Source organism: Apus apus, chromosome 3, assembly GCF_020740795.1.
Source record: "Apus apus isolate bApuApu2 chromosome 3, bApuApu2.pri.cur, whole genome shotgun sequence".
Classification (NCBI taxonomy): Eukaryota; Metazoa; Chordata; class Aves; order Apodiformes; family Apodidae; genus Apus; species Apus apus.
Genome location: NC_067284.1, coordinates 23,079,733 through 23,103,355, shown reverse-complemented (window position 1 = coordinate 23,103,355; position 23,623 = coordinate 23,079,733). Strand labels below are relative to the sequence as shown.

At 37.9% G+C, this 23,623-nt stretch overlaps 1 protein-coding gene across 8 annotated transcripts in view; it reads right to left on the bottom strand.

Annotated features, from left to right (window-relative positions):
• DST (dystonin) overlaps positions 1-23,623 on the bottom strand; it is a 296,184-nt gene that overhangs the window by 89,235 nt on the left and 183,326 nt on the right. For 4 of the 8 annotated variants that reach the window (XM_051614873.1, XM_051614875.1, XM_051614881.1 and 1 more), the window contains 16 exons: positions 18,034-23,610; positions 17,678-17,824; positions 17,303-17,518; positions 16,966-17,112; positions 15,722-15,955; positions 14,211-14,363; positions 12,259-12,492; positions 11,709-11,990; positions 9,982-10,527; positions 7,429-7,605; positions 4,502-4,625; positions 2,358-2,566; positions 1,774-2,091; positions 1,430-1,596; positions 695-851; positions 302-428 (listed from right to left, as the gene is read on the bottom strand). In XM_051614873.1, coding sequence (XP_051470833.1) covers positions 302-428; positions 695-851; positions 1,430-1,596; positions 1,774-2,091; positions 2,358-2,566; positions 4,502-4,625; positions 7,429-7,605; positions 9,982-10,527; positions 11,709-11,990; positions 12,259-12,492; positions 14,211-14,363; positions 15,722-15,955; positions 16,966-17,112; positions 17,303-17,518; positions 17,678-17,824; positions 18,034-23,610 — 8,815 coding nt within the window. The remainder of the gene's footprint in view (positions 1-301; positions 429-694; positions 852-1,429; positions 1,597-1,773; positions 2,092-2,357; positions 2,567-4,501; positions 4,626-7,428; positions 7,606-9,981; positions 10,528-11,708; positions 11,991-12,258; positions 12,493-14,210; positions 14,364-15,721; positions 15,956-16,965; positions 17,113-17,302; positions 17,519-17,677; positions 17,825-18,033; positions 23,611-23,623) is intronic. The other 4 variants (XM_051614876.1, XM_051614877.1, XM_051614878.1 and 1 more) reach the window with 1 other exon arrangement.

Below are 23,623 nucleotides of genomic sequence, written 5' to 3'. Positions count from 1 at the left end.
CCTTGGCTCACTTTTTAGATAAACCATGTCCTCACAGAATCACAGTATGTTAGGGGTTGGATGGGACCTCAAAAGATCTAGTCCAACACCCCTGCCAGAGCAGGATCATCTAGAGTAGGTTACACAGGAACATGTCCAGGCACGTTTTGAGTATCTCCAGAGGAGGAGACTCCACAAACTCTCTGGGCAGCCTCATCACACTTCTAACATTTTAAAATTATGGCTTTAAGGTTTTCAAAACTCCAGAAATGTTAGGCTTACCTGATTATAAAAATGCACACCTGATTATACAAATGCATACCTGATTTTGTAACTGCTCTCAGTTTGGCAGGAGAAGTCACAGCAGCAATTAGGTTACACAACAATGTTCCGCTGCTATTCATTTTCTGTAGTTCAGGTGCTTTTAATGTCCATTCATCTTTTAAATTCTGGTTAAGAAAAACAGTAATTTATTCATTACAAAACTGATTTCAGACTTTAATGATTTAGTGTAGAAGATGGAATAAACTTGCTACTTGGGAATGCCCTGCAGTATAATCCAAACATGCAAAGAAAATGGGAATATGAATGTAGACTGCAAGCTACATAGTCCCAATTACTGTGACTGCTTACCCCTTAAGTCTGTACTTTTATGTTAGTAATAGATGCCCTATTTCCTTCAGCCATATTTCACTTCTCTTCTGCAATGTCTTACCAACATATCTTCCAAAGGTTTCTTTAACTCTTCAGTATTCAGAGAGGGTTGTGCTGCTGGAATTCGTTCTGTTGTCTCTTTTATCCATTTCCTCAATGATTCCACAAGGAGCTCAAATGCATCCATTTGTTTCTGGCAAGATGATACATCCTCTTCTCTAGACAATTAAAGACAACAAGATAAATTGAGTACTGAATGTTGGTATTCCTGATAATTAAACTAACATATATTATCAATCTGATATTGCTATTCCTAAATTCAAAGAGTCACAAAACCTGATTTTAAGAATATAAGCGGAATATGGAGAATCTAGTCTTGCTGTATAGGTAACTTGTATGGAAGCTCTACAGTTTTCCTTTGTAGCCTGATTCCAATCGGCGCTCTAAAGCAATTTGCAGAAGCAGCAATTTATATTCCATCAGAGAAGGGGAATAGTAGGGTTTTTTTAGAACTGACAGGACTCCTGTGAATGTCGAAGAATTTGAAGAGTTACTTGTCATTATAGGCAACATTGGAGCTCTTGAACCAGACAGGCTAACTAAAGAGGTATTTCCAAATAGAATATATCTATCCATCTATATCTATATCTATAGATATTACTTTTTTTAATAAAAAACCTCTTTAGTCTATGGTTAACTGTAATCCCTTGAGATTGCATGCAAGAGCATGGCAGTCATCACTACATTCACACTGTATTATTAGCCAAGGTGGAAACACTTTAATTATTTGACTTACTTTTCCTTTACAGTCTCCTCTACCTCTCTGAATTTCTTTGACAAAGAATTTACTTTTTCTAATACCAATGCTTTATCTCCAGGAAGAGCGTGGAATGAAAGTTCTTCAAGAAGCTGCTGCAAAATTTCCAGATCTTTCTTATGTTGTGCCAATTCTACACTAGCTTCCTGCAAAACAGAATTACATTCTTCATATTAGATTTTCCAATCACTGGTTTGAAATTAAATTGCTGATCTTAGCTAACCACCCAAAGTTGGGAAACAAGCATGCCTTATTTATTCTTCAACCACTTAGATGAGCGAGACTAGAAGTGCACAATATATACAAATGGAATGGCACAGTACCTGCATATATTGAGACACTTCACTAACATCCTTTCTTGGTGCCTCTGTCTCACTGAGTGCCTGGTTTTTCTCGTCCAGAAATGACTGAAGTTTTTCTGACAGACCTTCAAATAACTCCACTTTAGTTTTCAACTCTTCCATTTTCATAAGCTTCTCCTTATGCTTGTTACTTGCTTCAGAAAATCGTCCTGCAAGTTCACTCATTTTAGCTTGCAGTGTGGATGCTGTGGATGGATCTGCTGTGTCCGTGAACTTCTTCACTTTTTCATTCATAGTGCTTATACTGCTTCGGCGCCCCGCGATGTCTTGTTCTAGCATCTGAAACAAGCAAGAACTACTTTATATTGCTTATAACTAAATTTTAAGAAGTGAAACTGGTTCACCATAGGAAGCAACATATCAGTACAGCTAGACCACCAGTGCAGATCTATTTCAGCTACAAAAATCCTTATGTGCAGTTTCACTTCAAGCAACCATCCTCTTTATTAAGTAATTTTAATCTATTAAAGGTGTCAAACTAAGATTTTACTTTTTTCTTGAAAATGAATTATCGAATGTTTCTTCTTTCAAAGAATGCCACTTACAATGCTTTTACTAATAATATCCTGAATAGCACTGGAATTCAAAGGCACTTGATCTCGTTCTTCAAGGCTCTTTTCAACTCCTTCCATCCATTCCAGCATTTCATCCAGGCCATCCTGCACGCTTAGGGATCGTGTCAAAGTTACTTGGAGCTTCTCATTCCTTTCATTCACAGACTTGGATAAATTGTCATATCTCTCCACAATATCATCTGACAAAGAGAAAATATATTTCAAGTTTTTCCTTTAGCCAAACTAAGCTTTTAACTCATTCTACTAGTTCTACTAGTTCTCACCAGGTAAGTATGAGTCAAAAATTGCCTACATCACAATTAAGCAAAAATATCAGCTTTATTCAGTAAAAACACACAAGCAAAGATGAAAAGAATCTTCAAATAGAGCCAAAAAAGCCCACAGGACAAGGGAAATGGGGAGCAGTTTAGAGCTGTGCTCCCCAGCTTTCTGAAGCTGGTTCCCATGCAGCTCTAGCCTATGACAGCTGTTGACTGTTTTCAAGAAATAAAATAGCAGAGACAGCTCTTCTACAATTATGTCTATTATATTATTGTTAGAGCCTAAAGTTTCTTCCAGGTGGTTCTTCATGAGACCTTCAGCACTTCTGGGACAAGTTTTTCGAAGTTACAAGTTCTGTGTACCTCCCACTGAGTTTCATCACTGCCTCCAAAGAGACAAGCCCACAGTTCTTTTATTTTGTTGCTCTGCAAGTTACTAATGGGAATCCAGTTAGAGAGAGTTGTATGATACAAATAGAGAGTCTCCAGACTTCAGACAGTGGTGAATGTCATGCTTTGCTACTTCTCACAACTGAGAGGAAAGGGTACTCCATGTAGGTGGCAAGAGAAGAGGTCAGGGGTTGTCCCATGGAAGACACAGTTCCAGCCCATTCCAGCCCGTTCCAGCTGACCCAGAACAGAGTGCAGCTGAACTCCTCAGCCAAACTGGTGGTGCCTCTGGGAACAAATATTTAAGAAAGGTGAAAATGCTGCCTGCAACTGAATAGTGAGGGAAAAGAAAGGGTGAAAACCAGCCCTGCAGACATCAAGGTCAAACAAGAAAGAGGGGGAAGATGTGCTCCAGCGCCTGGCTTCCCCTGATGCCTGGTGAAAGACCATGCTGGAGCAGATAACCAGACTGCAGCAAATGGAGGACCCCATGCTGGAGGAGGTGGATATTGCCTGAAGGAACTGCAGCCCATAGAGACCCCATACTAGAGCAAAATTATCCTGCAAGATTTCAGTCCATGGATAGGATGCATACTGGGACAGGGGACAAGCGTGAGGAAGAAGCAGCAGCAGAGAGGAGCTGTTATGGACTGACCACAACCACTCATTCCCCATCCACCCTGTGCTGCTGGGCAAGAGGAGGCGTGAGTATCTGGGAAAGAAGGGGTGATGGTGAACCTGGTAAAAAGGGCAGGGTGGGAGGAATTTGTATTTGTTTCTCTCTATTGAAGCATATTTATTTGGCAATAAATAAAACTGATTTTTCCCCAATTCAAGTCTGTTTTGCCCTTGACAATAACCAGTAATTCATCTCCCTGTCTTTATCTCAGCCCATGGGCTTTTACATCTTATTTTTTACCCCCACCCTGTTGGGCAAGGGGAGTGAAGGGGTGTCACCCAGCTGGGTGGGCACCTGGCTGTCAGCCAAAATCAACCCATCACAGTTTTTTGAAGTCAGAAGGAAATAATTCCTTGGCTAATCAAACTTCAAATAATTGCTTGGAAACATACCGCTGGAGTCTGAACATGCCCCTTCACACAGGAGAATTTATGATCCTCCAGAAATCACTAACTGTGTTTGGCATGCCCATCTGTAACATGGGAATTAGACATAATCCCAATTTCTGACAAAAAAACCCCACAAACCCAACCAAACAAACAGAAAAATCCCAAACAAAAAAAAACAAGTCAAAAATAAAATGACAGCTTTTGAGTGAAAAGTATATGGATCAATGGAGGAGACAGACCAACAATGAAGTTATTGGGTTATAATAGCTTATGACTCAACAAAACATAGATTTGAACAGTGACACAAGAATGTGGAAACTCTGCCTTTTGTCTCTCCCACTACCTGCATGGAGACACAACTGATAAAAGAGGTATTATGAAAATAAAATATTTTACCCAGTGTTTTCTGAATCTCATCTTTGTCTGGTGTCAACTCTCCCCTTGTATCCAATAACACTTCGGCAGCTTTTTTCAGTTTTTCTACAGCAATTTGGTGGTTAGACACTTGTCCCTGAAGAACCTGTAAAATCCCACAATTATTAGTTAAGCTTTGCAGTACAGCTAATAGTTGCACATGCAAGGCTTGAGATAGTCCATACACCCTAAACTTAGTGCTAGGAATAAATTAACTCAGTTCATGACTTCTCCTTAAGAAAGATCATCACCAGTGGCTATGGCTGCTGCTGACCTTCTGGCCCTTCTTTTGGTTTATTCACCATCTTTTTTATATTCTGTTTCACAATAATTTTCTGACTTAACTGATTTCTTGTGTGTAACTTCAAAATGTGTCTTTTGATTAATTGTTTATAATGACCAGTTGTACAGACTCATATATGAGCCAGAAGAAAAATAAACATATTTTTCAACTCAGCATCAGAGACCAATTCAGGGGGAAAAACATGCAGCCATCAGCAGTAGTTACACATATACCACCCCGTGTATTGACAAAGGATCAGGCTGATACTGTACTGTAAACAGGAATAGCTTGAAACAAGCTGATCATCTTTATTTTAGGAACCTCCTGAAGCCAGTGTCACTGAATTTTGCCTAGGTTTGTCCATCTAACCAAGGAACACAGCTTTAAAGTCAAGCCCAGCCATGACTCACTCCAGAGTCAACAAAGACAGGAAGGCTGAAAGCAGCGTCCTCTCTCCGGTGTGTAAAAGTACTTTAGAGTGAATAGTCTTCAAACTATCTTACGCCTCAGTGTACATGATGTATCTTTGACTTGAGTCACTTGAATTTTATGTAAGCACAAAATGAAGGGACTTCTCATTTGTTTTTCGATACACACTAACTCAATGAACATATGATTCAAAAGGCCATCTTTTCTGCCCTTGTGGGACAAAGCAGTCATGTCAATGCATTCAGCACTGGTATCCAGAGCACCACAGTGTACCAGAACATAGCACATCTTACTGATCCTCTTGAAACAATAAAGAAGTCAGAGAGACCTGAAGAGGACTTTTTCTTGTCCCAAAGAAATATACTGTACTTGTGCAAAAGAAAAGAAAAAACAAAACAAAACAAAAAAACAGAAAACCTTGTGTGCTGACAGAAAGCTGATGCCAGAGGCAGTGAAGAGTATTCTGAAGAACAGTTAATCCCCATAAAAAGATTAGACCCCACCATACTGCCAAGGTCTGCGTCTAGCTGGATTATCAGCTGCATGTGTTGGCTGCAAGGGACAGCTTTAACTTGCAACACCTGACTTGTTCAGAAATACTCTTTGTTTTTCTTTTATTAATTGGCCTTCTTTCTCCAGCCTCCTGTTTCTTCTCTTCTTTTCAATTTTTTGACATGTTGCACCCTCTACGTTCTTCCCAGCTCATATTCATTGAGAGCTCTTTTGTGTGGGAAGTAATCTGTGTAGGCGTTTCATAAAAGAACCCCAGTACTCACTCCTTTTGTATTACTTGCATGAAAATTGGCATTATATAGGATATAATTCGTTTTGGCATAAGGAACAAGAAGTTTAAATTAAGCTTCAAATTGTAATTGGTGTTATTCCTACTTTCCTAGTACCTGGAAGCACAAATGTACCTAAATTGTTTCACTGTTAAGAGTTCAAAATTTACACTTCTAATTTTGTTGTCCTGCAACATGTTATTTGTCTCCTCTGATGTGTCATGCACAAAAGTGTTGTTCAATTAGAGTGGCACATTTGAAAGATACCATGTGGTAGAGGCTGATGTAAGGGAAATGGTTAAAGCGTGCACTTTCCAAGAGCTATTGACTATCATTTAGGTTAGACATGAGGAAGACATTATTTAGTGTGAGGTTGGTGAGACACTGGCACAGGCTGCCTAGGGAGCTTGTGGATGCTCCCTCCCTGGAAGTGTTCAAAGTCAGGTTGGATGGAGCTTTGAGTAACCTGGTCTAGTGGCAGGTGTTCCTACCCATGCGGGGGGGTTGGAACAAGATTATTTTTAAGGTCCCTCCCAAGCCAAACCACTCTATGATTCTATGGTTTGTCAATAGCAAATGTATTAGACCTGCACAGATACTCCCCATAACAAAGACAAAACAGCAACAAAATGCCTGATCAGTAATCTTGTCTAGTGAAAAATAAATGATCTTGCTTTTTAATTACAGTATAGATGATTGAATGTGCTTATGAAAATCTAACAGTCAGTCCAAAGACTACACACTATATTAAACTTTATATAACTCACCTTAGACTAACTGGAATTTTACCTTCACAAGTTCCATCACTAACCTGACTTGCCTCCACTGGGGTTTACATAAAGTGAGTTACTTCCTTGGGGGAGAAGGGTGAGAAAAAACCAAAATACTCTTTTTCTATCCAGCACAAATACTGTTATCTTCACTCTCTGCAGAGCACATAACACTGGATATGACTGAAGCAGGCAAACAGCCTAGAGACATCTTACTGCTTATCCAGTAGGATCCCTTTCATAATGCAGTAACACACAAATATGAACAGAATAAAGAAAGAGACAGGCAACAAAAATTAAATGTTTTTCTCTGTCAGGAACTCAGTCCCAAGCCCTACTCCAACAGCAAACTGTAATCACTAAATGCTTTCTTAGTTAAAAAACTTTCTAGATTTCATCCTGTCATTTGCCAAGTGATAAGAAAACATATCTTTCTTTCACCATCTTGGTCCCCCCCCTTTTTTTTTTTTCATCCTGATAACACTCTGGACAGCTGAATTTGATAACTATAAAAGTTGCATGCCCACATGCAAGGCAAGAATTTAGCTTGCAGCCACTTGGATTACATTAGATCATCCTGGTTTTCACACAAAAAGAGCAGTCCCTTTTAGGACAGAGATACTTCTTCTTTTTAAAGCTTTTCACCTTGGTTTCTTCTAGTTGTCTTTGGAGATTTTTGGGATCCACTGCAATTGGCTCAGATAGTTGTTTCTTCACAGCTATTTCAGAGGCTTGGAGACCTGACAAAAGTCCAAATGAGGCATCTTCATAATGCTGGTATTTATCCACCAGGTCTTTAAGGTTATTTCCAACGATGCTACACTAAAAGAGCAGAAAAAAAACCCAGGCAAATACACAGACATTAAACTGTGTGCTGCATTTCATACCAATCTCAAAGTCATACTTTCTCTTCTGAAATACTGCATTATTTTTTCCTGTCATCATTCTGCCCTCTAATTGATTTCTGAACTAAGACACAACAGCCAGGCAAGCTACACAGGTCTTCCCAGTTTGTGCTCCTCATGCATGATTTAGGATCAATTCACTGATGCAGGTGGGAAACTGGAATCCTACCCATCATTCTAGAATAGGAAAAGCTTTAGGAGCACTTTTTGATTCAGCAATGTAAAGATTCTTTACCAGCACTCTGATACCAAAAATGCAGCCAGTGGAAGCTAGAAATGTAAAATAAATAAACAAAGCAGAAAAATATGTGTACATTAAAATACAGATAGCAGAGTACTGCTTTCACAAATGCCTTATCTGCATAGGGAATCCTAAGCACTATGGCTCGGTATGGCACAAATGCTTTGTTTCAGTTACTTAAGGATGTCACCTGACCAAGATCTTATTAGTCCTATATTGTTAGCGTGCCCCAAAATGCATACTGGGAATCTTCACATAAAGAGGTCAGTGGACCTGTTTCAGTCTTTCTGGAGATGGTTTCACATGCAAAATCTGATTATATCAAGTCATAATATTTAGAAACAGTTACTTCAAATATTTATATTCTGAACCTTCCAAACACTGTATTTTAATAGTTACATTCGATACTTGGTCTCCACCTGGTGGGCAAACATAGAATGCACTCATTTACATACCCACTGACCTAACAATTTACTTTAAGATTCCTTCACATATAAGCCTATGAACTCGTGTGTGTGTGAATATATATCTTTCATAAAAATAAAACCAATGTCAATATTTATTACAAGCAAGAAGCTTTTACAAAGGGAAAAAGTTTACTAGAAACCCCTTTAAAAACTTGGAAGATCTCACAAATTGTGGAAGATCTCACTTTATAAAAGTCTGTTCTGAAAGTTAACAAGGCTCAATTTAATAAGAAAAGCCTACTTTGTGTTAGTTTTTCTCTGCAAATTTATGGTAAAATATTTAAAGTATGCCTGTTAGCATGTCTGTGCTAAATGTATATAATGGAAAGGATAGAATTTGACAAGTTGACTAATCTGAGACCATAAATCAAGCTGATAGCATAGAATTTTTATGTGCATAAAAATAAGATATCTGAAAATTTTTGCAGTTAAATCTTTACATTCACTCTCAAACTAATCCAATAAAACAGCTGTTTCACTGTTCAGCTAAGTTAGGTAGGAAAATGAAAATGAGCTTCAGCAAACAAAGAGCCTTCTTCACAAAATGTTCAGCAGAATTTACATTGTGATAAAATCCCTGACTTTACAGAATTTATGTTTCTGAGCAAGAGAACCTTAAAGAGATTAAAATTCTCAAAGGTGGTAATTGCTGCAGACCAAAACTGAATCAGTGGACACTAAAGCTCTACTAAGGAGAATGAACCTATGATACTAGAAAATTATGAAAATGCATAGAGAAAATATACAGACAATAATTGTCTCTTAAATGGTTCAATTAGTAATTATTTCAAAAGTTTACAGTTTCAGAATATTATCAATATTGAACAATACTTTGTTTTTTTTTTAAAAACAGATGGAGAGTCGGCATGTGAGGCCAGTTGGTGATGTTTGTCTCACTCTACCAGACAGATTCCAACTGTGAAGCTAGCACAGGTGAATCATCTTTCCTCTCTAAGGTACATAGAGGAATCTGCACTGTTAGTTTCCCATTAGTTAAGAGACTAAGCTCAGATTCTTAAGAATAAAATACTTGAGTAGTGGAAAAGAACTGCTATCCCCAAAACCAGTACTTTCTTACATGCCTTGTGCTGACAACAAAGGTCACATTGGGACAAAATTTCAGCACACAAATAAAATTGGAATTCTGAATGTTAATCTTGGCATGGTCTCCATGTTTTCATACTCATTTTATTAGTAAGAAGCCAAGTAAATAAGCAGTTGTGGGAAATATTGCAAGGAACATAAATAAATATTATTTAAAAGTATTACAATTTTTCTCCAACCCAAAACGTTAGCGAGGCATCCTGTATTGTCATAAAGTCAAAGAGTCTGTTTAATGCCGGAAGGAACAATGCAGGAATCTGGTCTAAGTTTTCTCTTAAAACACCAGGAAGAAAATTTCATCCTTTCAGACCTTAAATACTAAAGCAGATTTTCTAGAAAAGCATCTTGTTCTTTTATTTAACCTTAAGAAACAAATAAGCCACAACTTCCCACAGTATTCATTTCATCAGCTAACCCCTTTCTATGCAAATTGCCAAATCAGTAACAATAGACTTATTTATTCAGTATAAATAAAACTTACCTTAGTATAGAGAGATTTGAAACGATCTGAAGCACTATCCAGTTTATTTTGCACTTCAGCATATGTAGCTGAAGTATCGATACCATCTTTGTCAACCTTCACACCATCTCTTTTGCTACATGATCTTGCTGCATCTAAAACTCTTTGTCCAGAAATAGTAATGTACCGTAAATCACCTTTGTGAGATATAACATCTTCTGAAAAACTCTTTTGCCTTTTCAGTTTGAACATAATACCAGCGAAGTCAGAAGCACCTGCATCCAAATTGTCAAGTTCTTGTTCTGCCTGCTGCAGCCAGGTTTCAAATTCACTATAGTCTGCATCAAATTTCTCAAGTTCTTCTCTTAGAGAATGAGTCAACTTCATTTTCCGTTCGGATTCAGCTAAAGCAGTCTCATACTGAGCCTTCAGCTCTTTCATGTTCCTTTGCATCCTGTCTTTTTCTTCAGGGGAAAGGTAGTGCCCTTGCTTCTCAAGCAGTGCCTGAGCAGACTGGGTTGCTATTATGACAGCCTGCTGCTGTGAAATAATTTTCTCATGTTGAGCCTACAAAAAAAAAATTTAAAATGACCAGCACCTTCTCAGATTGTTCCATTAAACCATTACTGTCTTGAAATCTCTGCTGAATTCTGCTTAGAAATTATGAGCAAAGCCAAGTTCATCAAAAGGATAAAAACCTTTTCTAATTTTCATATTATTTCTTAAAAAACATTTGGTCAGTAAATTTAAGTGAAAGCATGACTCCTGGACATCATATTTCTGTGCAGTTTCAAAAATTTACAAAAGATCCAATGGTAATTTCAGCTAGATATACAGGCCACTATCAAATGGGAGTCTTCAAGTATCACTGGAACTTGGAAATACAAGGATATACATATATGTATTTATCACACAAACACTTCCCCTCTACTTCTAAAAGACAATTCCGTATAGTAAAAAATTAGACATTATCAATCTCTTTAAAATTGTCTCCTAGTAACAATGATTTGCTTATTCCTTAACATTTAGGGTAGTGTGCTTATTGTAATCAAAATTTTCCTATTTCCCTGTCTCAAATAGGATATATCAAATAAAGCCTTCAAAACTAGGTGTCTTTCCAAATCAAAGCTATTACATTTCCTGTTACATATATTATAGCTACCATTTCACACACACAGCTGGCTCAAACCAGGACAACAGCCCAAATAAAACATTAAAAATAATACAGATACTTTCTTATTATCCATTTTTTTAATTTAATTTTTCAATTTCAAGTGCAATGATTCCTATAAAATATACTTGGTCATAAAATAGATCTGTTTGACTTTGAAAACTGAGACGCATCCTATGCATAGGAACTAGAACTGTATGCCAAATTAAAAAACATATTGCAAAAAGTTTCTTTCAAAACAGTCTCCACTCTTGAAGGTTCTCTATTCCCATGTAAAACAGCTACAGACTGGCATGCTTTTCTTCCATAAGCACAGTGGGCAATTAGCCTGTAGGCATTAGTGAAGAAAAGAACTGTCATAAAAGTGGAAGTAAGAACATTACAACTGCAGTATTAGCAAAAAAGTGACAGATTGGCAATAGATTTTTAACTACTGAAATTTCTACTACTGAATATGAGTAAATTTCCAGTGCCTGCTCCAAAGTCTATGACAGAAAGGATGAGATTGAATTCACCAAAGCAGAATTAGGACTGACACGCTTAGCACCTAAATGTTGAATAAACCCAGTAACAGTACCTTGACTTTCTGATACTGCTGGTTCAGATTATCATCTGTAGTTTTTACTAGTCCATCCACTTGACTTTCCATGTCTTGCTGAATTTCCAGCAGATTACCATTAACATCATCCTCCTCTTCTTCCAAATCCTTCACATCTCCCTCTCCAAAGTGTGTTCCATTCTGTTCTATCACTTGCTTAAATTTCCGGCTCTGCTCTGCCTCTTTATCCACATTTGATAACCAATCCAAGAGATTTTCTATTGTACTTTTAGTTTCTTCCAGCTGTTCTATGGCTGCAACCTACATTGAAATTTGATAGTTACAGTTTAGAAATCTTCTTTAGGCACTACAAAATATCACATGCAGACAGACCATTTTAAATACATTAACATTAAATAAGATTTGATTGACATGTATGCTGCTGTTTATTTTATAAAAATAAACCAACAGTTTATTAGTCACCCAAATGAAATATTAATGTCTCCACAGTACATCAATAAGTTGCAAGACTAATCCCGTAAGTAACACAAAAAGTTTGAATAAATATATGAAATGGTTGCCTAAAAACCTTTTCTGTTTCCTGCTTAATTGCTGTTGTCATAGCTTTATCCAATTCCTTTTTGGACTCTTCTGCCTTCTGGCTAAGGAGCAAACACTTTGTCTTAGCTTCATTCAGTTTCTGTTCAAGAATAGTCTTGTCTTCTTGTGACAACTTTTCTCCATTCTCTTTCAAGAAGGTTTCAGTATTTTTCACAATCTCTGCCAGTGTCTGGGCACTCATTCTCATGTGTTTTTGTATCTCCTTTTGAGAAAAAAGAAGAAAGAAGAAAGGAGTGAGTACATTATTCACCACAGGTTTCCAATTAACTTTATCAGAACTATCTCTGTTCTAGGGGTGAGCACCACTTTGGTCTTTTTTAATTTGAGAGAGTACACAATACATTGCTAAATCGCAGGTAGGATTATTTAAAAAGTAAAATCAATTCAACATCTGACAATGTTGCTGTAGCTCAATTTGTCTTTTTTTTTTTTTTTAATTGCAAATCTGTTGACTTATAATCCTATTCAAACTGAGAACACTTTTCCCCAACAGCTCAAATGTTGTATTTCCATGTACACAGAAGAAAAGAGACCTTATTTTTTAGATATCAAGAGATAAAGTAAATCTGCTACACTGTAGTTAGTTAGGTGATTCTCCTGACAAATTCCATTCCATTACTGCCCTAACAGAAAGCTGAGGAAAATAAAGCAACTGAATAAAATTCAGAAACTTGTAGTAATCTTTCCCAAGTATAAGTTTTCCTGTATTTCTAGGTTTTCTTCAGGCCAGGAATACCATAAGAATATTTTTCTTTAATGATAATAATCATATTTCCATCTCCAAAGAATGTTGAAGTCCATTAAATTCCACAGAATCTACCTCCCAGTTATCTGAGAGCTTTAATTGTAGCAGTAATTATGCTGATGAACACATTCACCCAGTTACTGAAAGAATTGGGTTTTTAGTTTGTATGCAGTGTAACAACTATAGAAGCTGCAAGACAAAACATTTTATTCTCATCCTAGACTACAGATTTTGCAGCAATTATAGAATATAATCTGACAGCTAAAAATGCAGCTTTTTGTAACACATCAGCAAGTATGTTAGATTTTCCTGGGAACACTATATTAAGACAAGATTCTCTTTCTCTGAGAAAGGTATCTGTGCTGCCTGTCAAACAGCTCACTGAGGACAAAAGCTCTGACTTGTTCTATAAGAGATTTCTTTAAGTCCCCATTCCCCTCCTGAGACTCATTTCTACAATGGTGTCTACAAGAAATCAGTCTGCCTTTAAAGATTACTAAGCCTGATTTGGAGCTCTACAGTATAGTAAACTACTACTAGGAAAAGGAGGAAGAAAAGTATCAAGTCCTGCCATCAACCATCAATTCAACCGGCATCAGTCAGGACTGAGTATAAGCTTATAGGTGACAGTATACAGCTGAGAAGCAAGGTTTCAGTAGGAAACCAAACAAACTGAAAGGACTCTGTTACATAAGGACACCAAGGAGTTTGCCACCAACACTAGAAAAAACAGAGTGAGGCAATGGAAAACCTCAGGCAAGAGAAAGCCTTGCAGTAAAATTCCTCAAACAGGAATAAGGACTCCCTGATACCAGTTAAAAAGCTGGTTAAATTTTTTTTGTGTAATAAACAAGTGTGATTTTATCACATCTATCAGAAACAATTTTAAGTTAATGTATAACAAATATCATGCCTGCTCCAAGAGTGCTTCCTGAAATGTATAGCACATACTCCCTATTACAGTGTCTCCTGGTGTGAAAGTTTCTTTCCTCCCACTGGCACATACTGGAGTGTACTCTTGGGCAACAATGCCCATTAAGCCTTTACTTTTGGTAGGTCAAACAGATATATTTTACTGTCCTCTCACATGACAGTCTTGTTACTCAACAAAAAAGTCTAGTCACTCTCCTGTGCACTCAGTCTTCTTTGACTTGTCTGACTAGAATTGTGCATACCTCCTGTTTGGTTTGGTATTGTTCTAGCTCAGCCTTGCTGTCTCCAATAACAAGAGACTCTCGCTGTCCGATCAGTCGATTTTCAGTCTGTGTAAGCAAATCACAGATTTCCTGCAGTTTCTCTTTGCATTCCTGGTGCCGTTCAGCCACATCCTATATTAGAGCCAAATACAATCAAACAATAAAACAAAAACATCCTCACTTCAGGAACTAACAGACACTTTAACAGGAATCACCTTTGAACATCAGTATTGCAAAGCATTCAGTTTTAAAGTATGCTGTAAACATGATAGCAGTGGTACAAAGAGCAAGGTGAACATACATAAGTTATGGATAAATCTCAAATATGTTGTAAGTAAAAGAGACCATGTTTGATGGAACTGCTCAATAGAAGTCTGGCCATGCACATATGTGAAAGATGAAATCTCCAAACAACAGGGGTGAAAATCCAGTCTTTTAACCGCTTGAAACCTGTGATAAACCCTATTAATTCTGAAAAAAAGGATATCAAAAGAGAAGTTAGTTGTGATTGTGAGTTAGCTTTTGCTGGTATGCATAACATGTTACCTGAATAGAAAAAGTTGACTTTTTAAGCAGTAGTAAAGAACAAAACATGCAAGCTCATTATTGTTACTAAGCCCTAGAAAAGTTATCTGTGCCTTCCCTTTACTCTATTTTTTGTTACTTTCACAAAGTATGTGGAAACAAATTTTTTTTAAATCGCAAAATAAGTCTTCAGAATGCTAAACCACCTTTCACTGTCCATAAACTGGAGGCTGAGGTGGTGATTCTGAGTCTTAACAGGGCTTGTGTCAGAGAAGAGGAGATGCAGTTACACTGCACTATCTTACCAGCCTCCTTTGACTCTACAAAGGCTGCTTATGCTTGCCTACTGCAGCCACGCCAGCTGAAGAGGCAACTGTCCCAACATGAATCATACTTTTCCCAGTGCCCATACCTCAAAATGCAAGTATCTTAGTTGATTTATCATATGCTTGTCCCTCTAACCTGTCTCTGTCAAAACAAGCCATGCTAGCAAGGATTTAAACAAATCTGGTTCTTTGACTTTAAAGACCTAGGAAAAACATCACATAAGCAGATGACCTGGCAAATCAGAGAAAAAGAAAGCCTTCAGCAGGACAGAAGTGATGAGCAACAGTGTGGTAGTAAATTCATTGATCAATACAGCTGCAGATGGAAGAGTTCACTGTTTTATTTAATTACTGATATAGCTGCCAACACCTGTGAGAAATCTCAATTTTTTCTCACTGTTAGAAAGAGCAGACCTGGTCACCTCAGACTGTACAGAGCCTAATGCCCCAAACCATATCTGTCCATAATCTCATATCAATCAATTCACCAAAGTTGATCAATACCTTCTATGCAGAATTGCAAATGTATCTTTAGTAAAAATGGAGACTATAGGAATACACTTCATACTGCATGCTGGTATTAAAATTTCTCATCCATAGACAAAAACACTCAGCACACATTCACACAGCAAGGCAAACCTTCTGAGCACCCAGCTCTTGTGCTGCCTGTAAGTGAGTCTCTAAACTTTCCACTTGAGATGTTATTGCATCCTGTACTTCATGAAAAGATTTCTGGGTGGTATTTAAGAGCCTCAGGAGCTGTTTGCTCTGATTAGGAGAAAGATCTTGGGCATGTTCTGAAATGAAGAACTGAACATCGAATGCAGTGGACTCCAGTTGCATTTTTTTACAGCTGAGCTCTGCAGCACTGTTCTGTAAATTAAGAGAAGGAAATACTGGCAATGAAGACAAATACAGTACAAATGAAATACAAGTATCATCATCCTTTATTCTTAGCTCCTGTTCCAAAATACTTTTAGGAGACAGTGTGACCACAGTACATCAAAACTCTGTCAAAATCCTTCTAACATGTTCAGATATGACATCTGAATTTGTTCTTGGGACAGTCCAGTCCACGTAATAAATAAGATGACCTTGAACATCTCTATTTCTTTGCTCTTTCATGGGTGTCTGAAAACTGGCTGACCTTCAGCTCTGGAAGACTTACGGCAGGTTAGATTTAACATTTCCATGTTCTAGGTCTGAAGGCCCAGAAATGTTCAATTACTTACTTGCAAGCAGTTCTATTCTTAACACCACAGCAAGAAACTTCATTTCCAGCAGTGTGACAAATTCTGTCCACAGTTACACACTATGCAGACCCCATAACATTACCATGCATACTGGAACCCTATTAAAGCATGGTAAAATAATGTAATTTTTATCATTCTTACATACAGAGGTATAATAAACGTTACTAATAGCATGACCTGGTTTATTCTTCATTACTCATTTGATGAAGTGCATAATGAAGAGGCTTTTATTTCTCCTCATTTTCTGTTCTCACATATAATTGATTTGGAAAGTAATTAAACTTCAGTAAGGATTCCAGATCTTATGCATAAGATCCAATTTTAATCACTGAAATTTTGTATTCTAAATTAGATTTCCAAAAAGGATCAGATTTATTGCAACAAATGTAAGCAGAACCAATAGCTTTCTTAGTAAGTCAAACTCTATCAAACTTTTTTTCAAGATATTAAGCAAACCCACAAGATTTTATTAATGGATTATTAAGTAGTTGTCTTAAGTAATTAGTTCTAGCTGTCTGTTTAAGCAACAGAAGTTAGTGAGCAGGAATAAAAAAAAAACCCTAGCTAATAATTCATAGTAAGTAGTAACATTTCTCAGAAACATCAACACCTGCCATAAACGATACTTACTTTAAGCAGCTGTAAACTTCTCTTAATCTCTTCTGTATCATTAGTATTCACTATGAAGTCATTCATGATGTTACTGTTTTCTGTGATCCAGTCTGAAAATCTCTGCAGCTTGCTTAAAAGTTGTTGGTGTAATGCTGCAAGCTTAGACTAGAAAGGGAAGTTGTATATTTATTTATGGCCCTGGAGCCTAGTCACATTTTCTATCATATTGAATAGAATCACACATGTATTTTTATATTAAGATAAAACAACAACAAAAAGCAAAATAAAATCCTTTGGTTTTAGCTTCATTACCTTGAAGAAAACCAAGATAAAAAATACACCAATAAAAACATACCATTTCCGAGTCAACAGCACAGACTATTTGCTTTGCTCGTTTGAAAGATGTATCACGGACTGCCAAAAATGCTTCCTGCAAATAGTTATAGCTTATCTTTAGCTCTTTAAGCTTCTCTTCAGGAATATCGCTGTGACAAAACTTTAAAAACTCTTCTGTCAACTTCATGTCCTTTTTTAGGATAATTGCAAAGGTAGCCAGCCCTGATTCAAATGACTACAAAGATAAAATATATAAAATGTGTGAAGTTACGACGCAAGAAAGGCATTTAAATCTTAACTACTTGAAATATATTTGAAATATTTCTTTATTTATCTAAGGGCTTTTCCTAGCATCCATCACTGAAGTAACAAGTATAAAGAACACTTTACTTACCTCTAGTTGTTCCAGTTCATCTTTTAGTATTTCCAGGCTGTTACTAACAGGCTGCTGGTTATCTAGGTGGTTTCTCATATCTTGAAGCACTGCCAAATGTCCTTGCATTTTCTCGGTTAACTTTAAACATTGCTGAACTCCATTGACCTGAAAATTAGTTTTAACAATAAGAAAAGGTTATCCAAACTGATGGACTTGAAAATGTGTTAATAAAAGTCTTTGTTTTAATTATAATTCATTTAAAACTATTTTTTCAACCCCTTTTTCCTGTTTAATTATTCTCTAGAGCACCTGGGAGGATTCACGCGAAACCTTTAACACAGGACATGTAACACGTACTAGCTGTTGTTACCTACCATGCCAGTGGGGACGTCTTCTGGGACTGCTTCTTTTGTTTCGAAAACAGGCTCAGTAAAGCCTTTGGACTGGCTGGCTGTCTTCCCATGCTCCTTGTCACTTTTCCAAGCAATGGCTGTGTCATCTGTCAATGTTTTCTCTTTAGCAATTTCTGATCCAAACTCCAATTGTTCTGTTGAGAAAAGAGTACAAAGCCCATCTACTTCGCCTTTACCCTCTTGTTCTGCTGTGACACCAGCAATCTGTGAGCTCGTAAGCAAACCACTTATCAGCTCCTCTAACTTGCTTGTACTTCCATCTCCAGGTGAGATCTGAAAAATCCCCAGTTCAGAAGTAGTAAGTTTTGGAACAGGAGCTTTCACATCCATTTCACTCTTCCTTTCCCCTGGATCATCCATCTTTTGCTTGCAGGATTCCTGCTTCAGAATATCACGAAGAAGATCAGGACTTTTACAGTCAGGCCAAAGCAATGAAAGAGCATCACTGTCCTTTGGCTCTGTACACGGTGTGGTAACCATTAATTCAGTTCTAACAGCATTGTTTATTTGCTTGAGATTTGACTCGCTAGACGTGTCACTCCCCAGTTGGGTGCTTTTAACCATTTTAAGTAAATTTTGCATTAAAATTTTGGTATTGGAGTAACTTAGGGGTTCACCCTCCTGCTTGCAGTAAACATATTCCATTTTCAGTTTCCTTTGTAATATATTCTTTAAGTCTTCCATTAGTGTGCCAGACATTTCTGGCAATTGTGCTTCCTTTACTTGTAAATCTTTGGAAGGTCCCATTTCCTTTTGTAAGGACTCCATGGACATTTGTTTTTTGAAACCATTTCCAAGGGAAGAAGCCTCACTGGCCATGAAGTTTGCTCCCCTTGTGTTTTTCAGCATATCATGTTCTTTCTGGGCACCATAATTCAAGTCAGGCCCTCTGCTGCTCAGAATTGCAGAAGAAACATCAGTGGAATGTGTATGACTCCCAGAAGGTAGCACTTCACTCCCTTCCCCTGATTCTTTGGCATATTGAATACTTACTAAAGCATCTGCTTTTACTGGGGAAAATTCACTATCATTGCTGCGCTTTTTTTCTGAAAAGTCTTTAAGATCATTATCAGTATTTTGACAGACAACTTTCCCTGTTTCTTCAGTTACACTAATTTCCTTCGGTTTCACTATATCAGTTGGGGGAAAAGAGTAAGTACTAGTTTCATTTGAATGTGTTTCTTCTTTATTTAGCAGAGAATCCTTTTCACTCTGTATATCCCTATTTTTCCCTCTTTCTCTGACCTCAAAGAAACAGGATTCACTTTTATTCAATTCCGAATGGCCAGCTTCTTGTTTGTCTGTTGCATATTGTTTTAAAGAAGAGGAAATGTCAAAATCTCTCTTAAATTCATCTGATTTCACACCATCTACAATGTCAAGCAATGTTTGATCAACAGTTACTTGTTTCGTACTTGAAACAGGGGTTTCTCCAGCTGCTTTAATTACTGATGCATCAAATATTTCCCCAAGGCTTTCCATCTGAATGGGACTTCTCCGTAGCCCCATGGTATCACATGCCTCCAGAATATTTACTCTATTTTTATTTTCTGTACAAATGTCAACATCTTTTTGTATTTGACCATGCCTTCTACTGGTAACTGGATATACTTGGTCACTTGGTGAACTATCGCCACCATTCACATAAGCCGTATCCATAAGGAATTTATTGTCCACTTGGGATGAACTTTCATTTAGCTGTTCCGTACCATACATATAATTTAGTGCCTTTTCCTCTGCAAATACTGTTTCTGTCTGTCTTTGCCCATGATTGGAATGTAACATTGGCATGGCACCACTGTTTTCATTCATACTATGAATGAAGCATTCTGAGAGAAGCAAATTTGCCTGAGTGCTTTCATCATCACCAGTAGCTTGGTTTGTAACTGGGAAGGCTGTTACACTAACATCAGATGTCCCAATATCATCAAGAAGCTGAGAATTTTGAGCCTTAAGCTGTCTTCTATTAGAGCCTTCACTCTTACAGGGTATCCATTCAGTGTCAATGGTATTTTCAGACTGAACAGGCTCAGTAGTATCTTGTGACGTGTGTTTACTTTTGACACAACTCCCACATTCATCTTCTGTTTCCTGCTGTCTGTCTTTTTCACTTGTAAGACCAACACATCTTTCCTCAGAAACATCTGATGCAGATTCACATTTCTCTGAGGATAGTTTTCCATTTCCATGGTTAGACTGGAATTGCAAAGTACACCCTTTCTCGTGGCCTAAAGACAAGAAACAGTCATCGATATTCTGATTATTTTCATTGCTATTTTCTGTATCTCCTAAGGAAATTAATAGCTGGTCACCTTTATTTATACATTGATGGTCTGAGTAAAAAATACCGATTTCTTCATCACTGTCAGAATCAGTGTCAGAGTCATCATAGCTATCATAGTCCTCCTCATCATCTTCCTCCTCCTCTGTTTCTTCAGATTCTTCCTCATAGGAGTCACTTTCCGCTTTCATTTCAACTTCCTCATTTCTGTCTTCATACATCTTCCGTAAAGAGCTAAGACCTCCCTCCTTTCTTTCTTCACTCTCCAGAGTAACAGGTAATTCTTTCTCCGTCTCTCCAACGCTCCCTGTTCTTTCCCTTTCCTCTTCAGGGATTCTTTCCATAGTTTCAGCAGTTGCAGAAGCACTCTCAGGTAGATCTGCTAGATTTACATGGACACTGTCTCCAACACTAGGTGCATGTTCTTGAAGAGAGCTGGTTTCTTCTCTCAGGGTTATTAGACCACATCTCTCCTCTAGAAAACCTAATGGAACTGATATTCCAGACAATTCTGGCTCTGGTGTACCATCCCCCAGCTGCAAAGTATCAAAACCATCATCACCTTGAGGAGTGTCATAGGAATCATCGTCATCATTTTGTGAAGTATCATAGACATCACTGCCATCATCATCATCATCAGCCTGAGGTGTTTCATAGGCATCATCATCATCAAATTGAGAGCTGTCATCTTCAGAAGCTGCCTCACCACACTCATGCTGCAAGCAGTTATGTTCAAACTGTTGGATGCCATCGCTCCCTTCCACAGATGAGTCAGAACTACTGTCACATGGCACTAACTTGTAAAATGTGAGACTGCTTTCTTCTACTATTAGCCTTTCTGCTGTGCTGTTACTGCTCCCCACAGGTGGTCCATCATGTGTAACAACGTCGCCACCCAACAACGGCCTGCAGTGCACATCTCCACTGCCTTCTAGACACAGCTTACTCTGCAAATCAGTACAATCCTCCAAGAATGGCCTCCAAGAATGCCAGTCCTCTAGGGATGGCCTGGCATGTTCATCAGTGTAGGGCTGCAGAGCTTGCTCATTATATGCATTATCTTCAAGCTGCAGTGTGTCACCGCACTGTCTAATTAATCCTTCTGGAGGTCTGTCTTTGCTATTGGCACTGATGGATGAAGCAGGACTTCTCTGAAAATCATCTTTCTGGCTGCAGTCCAGCACCATTCTGATATTGTCAGCTTGCAACATATGAGGCCCATACTCTGGGCACCTTTCCAGCTCTCTCCAGGTTTCATTATGTGACAAATCATTCACACTCCAGGATTTTTTTAAGGTTTTATCATTCTCATTTTCATTACCCAGATTGTCTGCCATATAAATCTCTTCTTTCTCTGTTTCTGAAATAAAATTTGGACATGAGTAATTTGGAAGACACCCTTCAATGTTTCCCAAATTTGCCTTCTGATTGTTGTGCTTAGGCAGTTCTGTCCACTCAGAAACTTCTGCAAGACTTCTGAGTCCATTTCTGTTCATGGAATTCCAAGTACTACTTCCTACTTTTTTACATTCCATAGGATTAGTTAACAATGTCTCCTGCGTATATTCTGATTGCTCGGTACTGATAGAATTGCAATCATCCAGTCTACACCCATGGAAATCTTCCTCTGAAAATATATAATTCTCAAAATCTTCAAACTGATTTAATTGTCTATTATTGGAAGTATCCTCAGCACCTGAAAAATTACCCTGAACACTGTCTGTTACATTATCCAAGTGGACACTGCCAGCTGACTTTAGGTTAATTCCTTTTGAGCTTATGCATTTGTTCTTAAACTCAGTTTCTGACACATCAGCATTGCATGCAGCACCATCACTTCCCAGGAACATATTGATGGCTTCCTGCAGTTGTCCATCATATAACAAAAGTCTCCCTCCAGTGTTTGCATCCATATAACTATTTATCATCAGATAAGATATGAATAATTTCTTAGCTTGATCTAAGTCATGGCATACACGGTCTTCTGTGCCAGAATCTTCGTGTTCCTCCTCAGGGTCATGAAATACAGATGGCAGGAATTCATAGGTCGATAACCATTTTGCAGCATTTTTACAAGGGGACTCTAATTCTTCAACATTGGGCATTTTATCTGGTAAAGTCACATTGGTCAAAACAGACAGAGTATTGATGTCTATTATCCCTGATTGTGCAGCCTTATCTAGACTGACTATTTCACAAGTCTCTGGAATGTAAAGCGCAGCTATTTTCTGCCTATCATTTAGTATTTTGAATGCCAGCTCATTTGTTATCATCTCTTGGTGCAAAGAAGTTGATATGGGGAATATTTCACCACTGTGAGGCCAGATGAGTCCAACAAAGCCTCTCTGTGCTTCTAATATCAGCAGTGCGCTGGTAGATGATATTAAGTTGCATTGCACAGCTTCATCAACAGTCAAGCGCTGTCCTGAATTTGGACAAAGGATTCCTCCAGTCTGAACCTGATGTGTGAGGATCCCACAAGCAGTGTCCTGATCTACCATCCCTTGTCTCATGGCCTCTTCCACAGTCATTTGCTTCCCTGAGTCAGGGTCAATTATACCTCCAGACATTAACTGAGCACCCAGCAGCCTGAACATTGTTTCCCTATCGATGAGTCCTTCATGGGCTGCCCTCAAAACAGGTATCTTCCTTCCAGATTTGAACATGATTCTACCTTTTTCTTGTGGTTTCACAGGTAAGAGTCTTAGCCCTGTTTCTTCATGTATTATACTTCTATGAATCATCTGTTCAAGAGAAATCTTCTCAGCACAATTGGGGTCTATGAGATCTTTACTTGTGTCTTGTTTTTCCAGAACCTTTGCATACAATGTAGGAGAAATCAGATTTCTCTGGAAAGCATTCTGCAAAGTCAGGGTTTCCCCAGTAGATGGCAAAATCAAATGCCCAGTTGAAAGCTGGTTCTCAAGAATTTTAATAGCCAAAGGTTCTGAAATTAGACCTTGTTCTAAAGCTGATACAACTGGAAGATCTGAGATTAATTCTGAAATAAGCTTCTTTGCATTACTTAATTCCTGCAACTGCAACAGAGTCTGCTCATCAATTAAGGCAAGAGCTTTAGCTTCTTCCAAATCATAACATTCTCCTAATTCTGGAGAAATGATCCCAGAAATAATAACCTGATGCTCAAGCAACCTAATTCCAGTGTCATAGTCAATAAAACCTTTTAAAATAGACTGAAAGACTGAAAGGACTTCTCCAGTTGTTTGGTCAATGACACCAGCAATGACTTTATTCACCTAAAAAAGAATA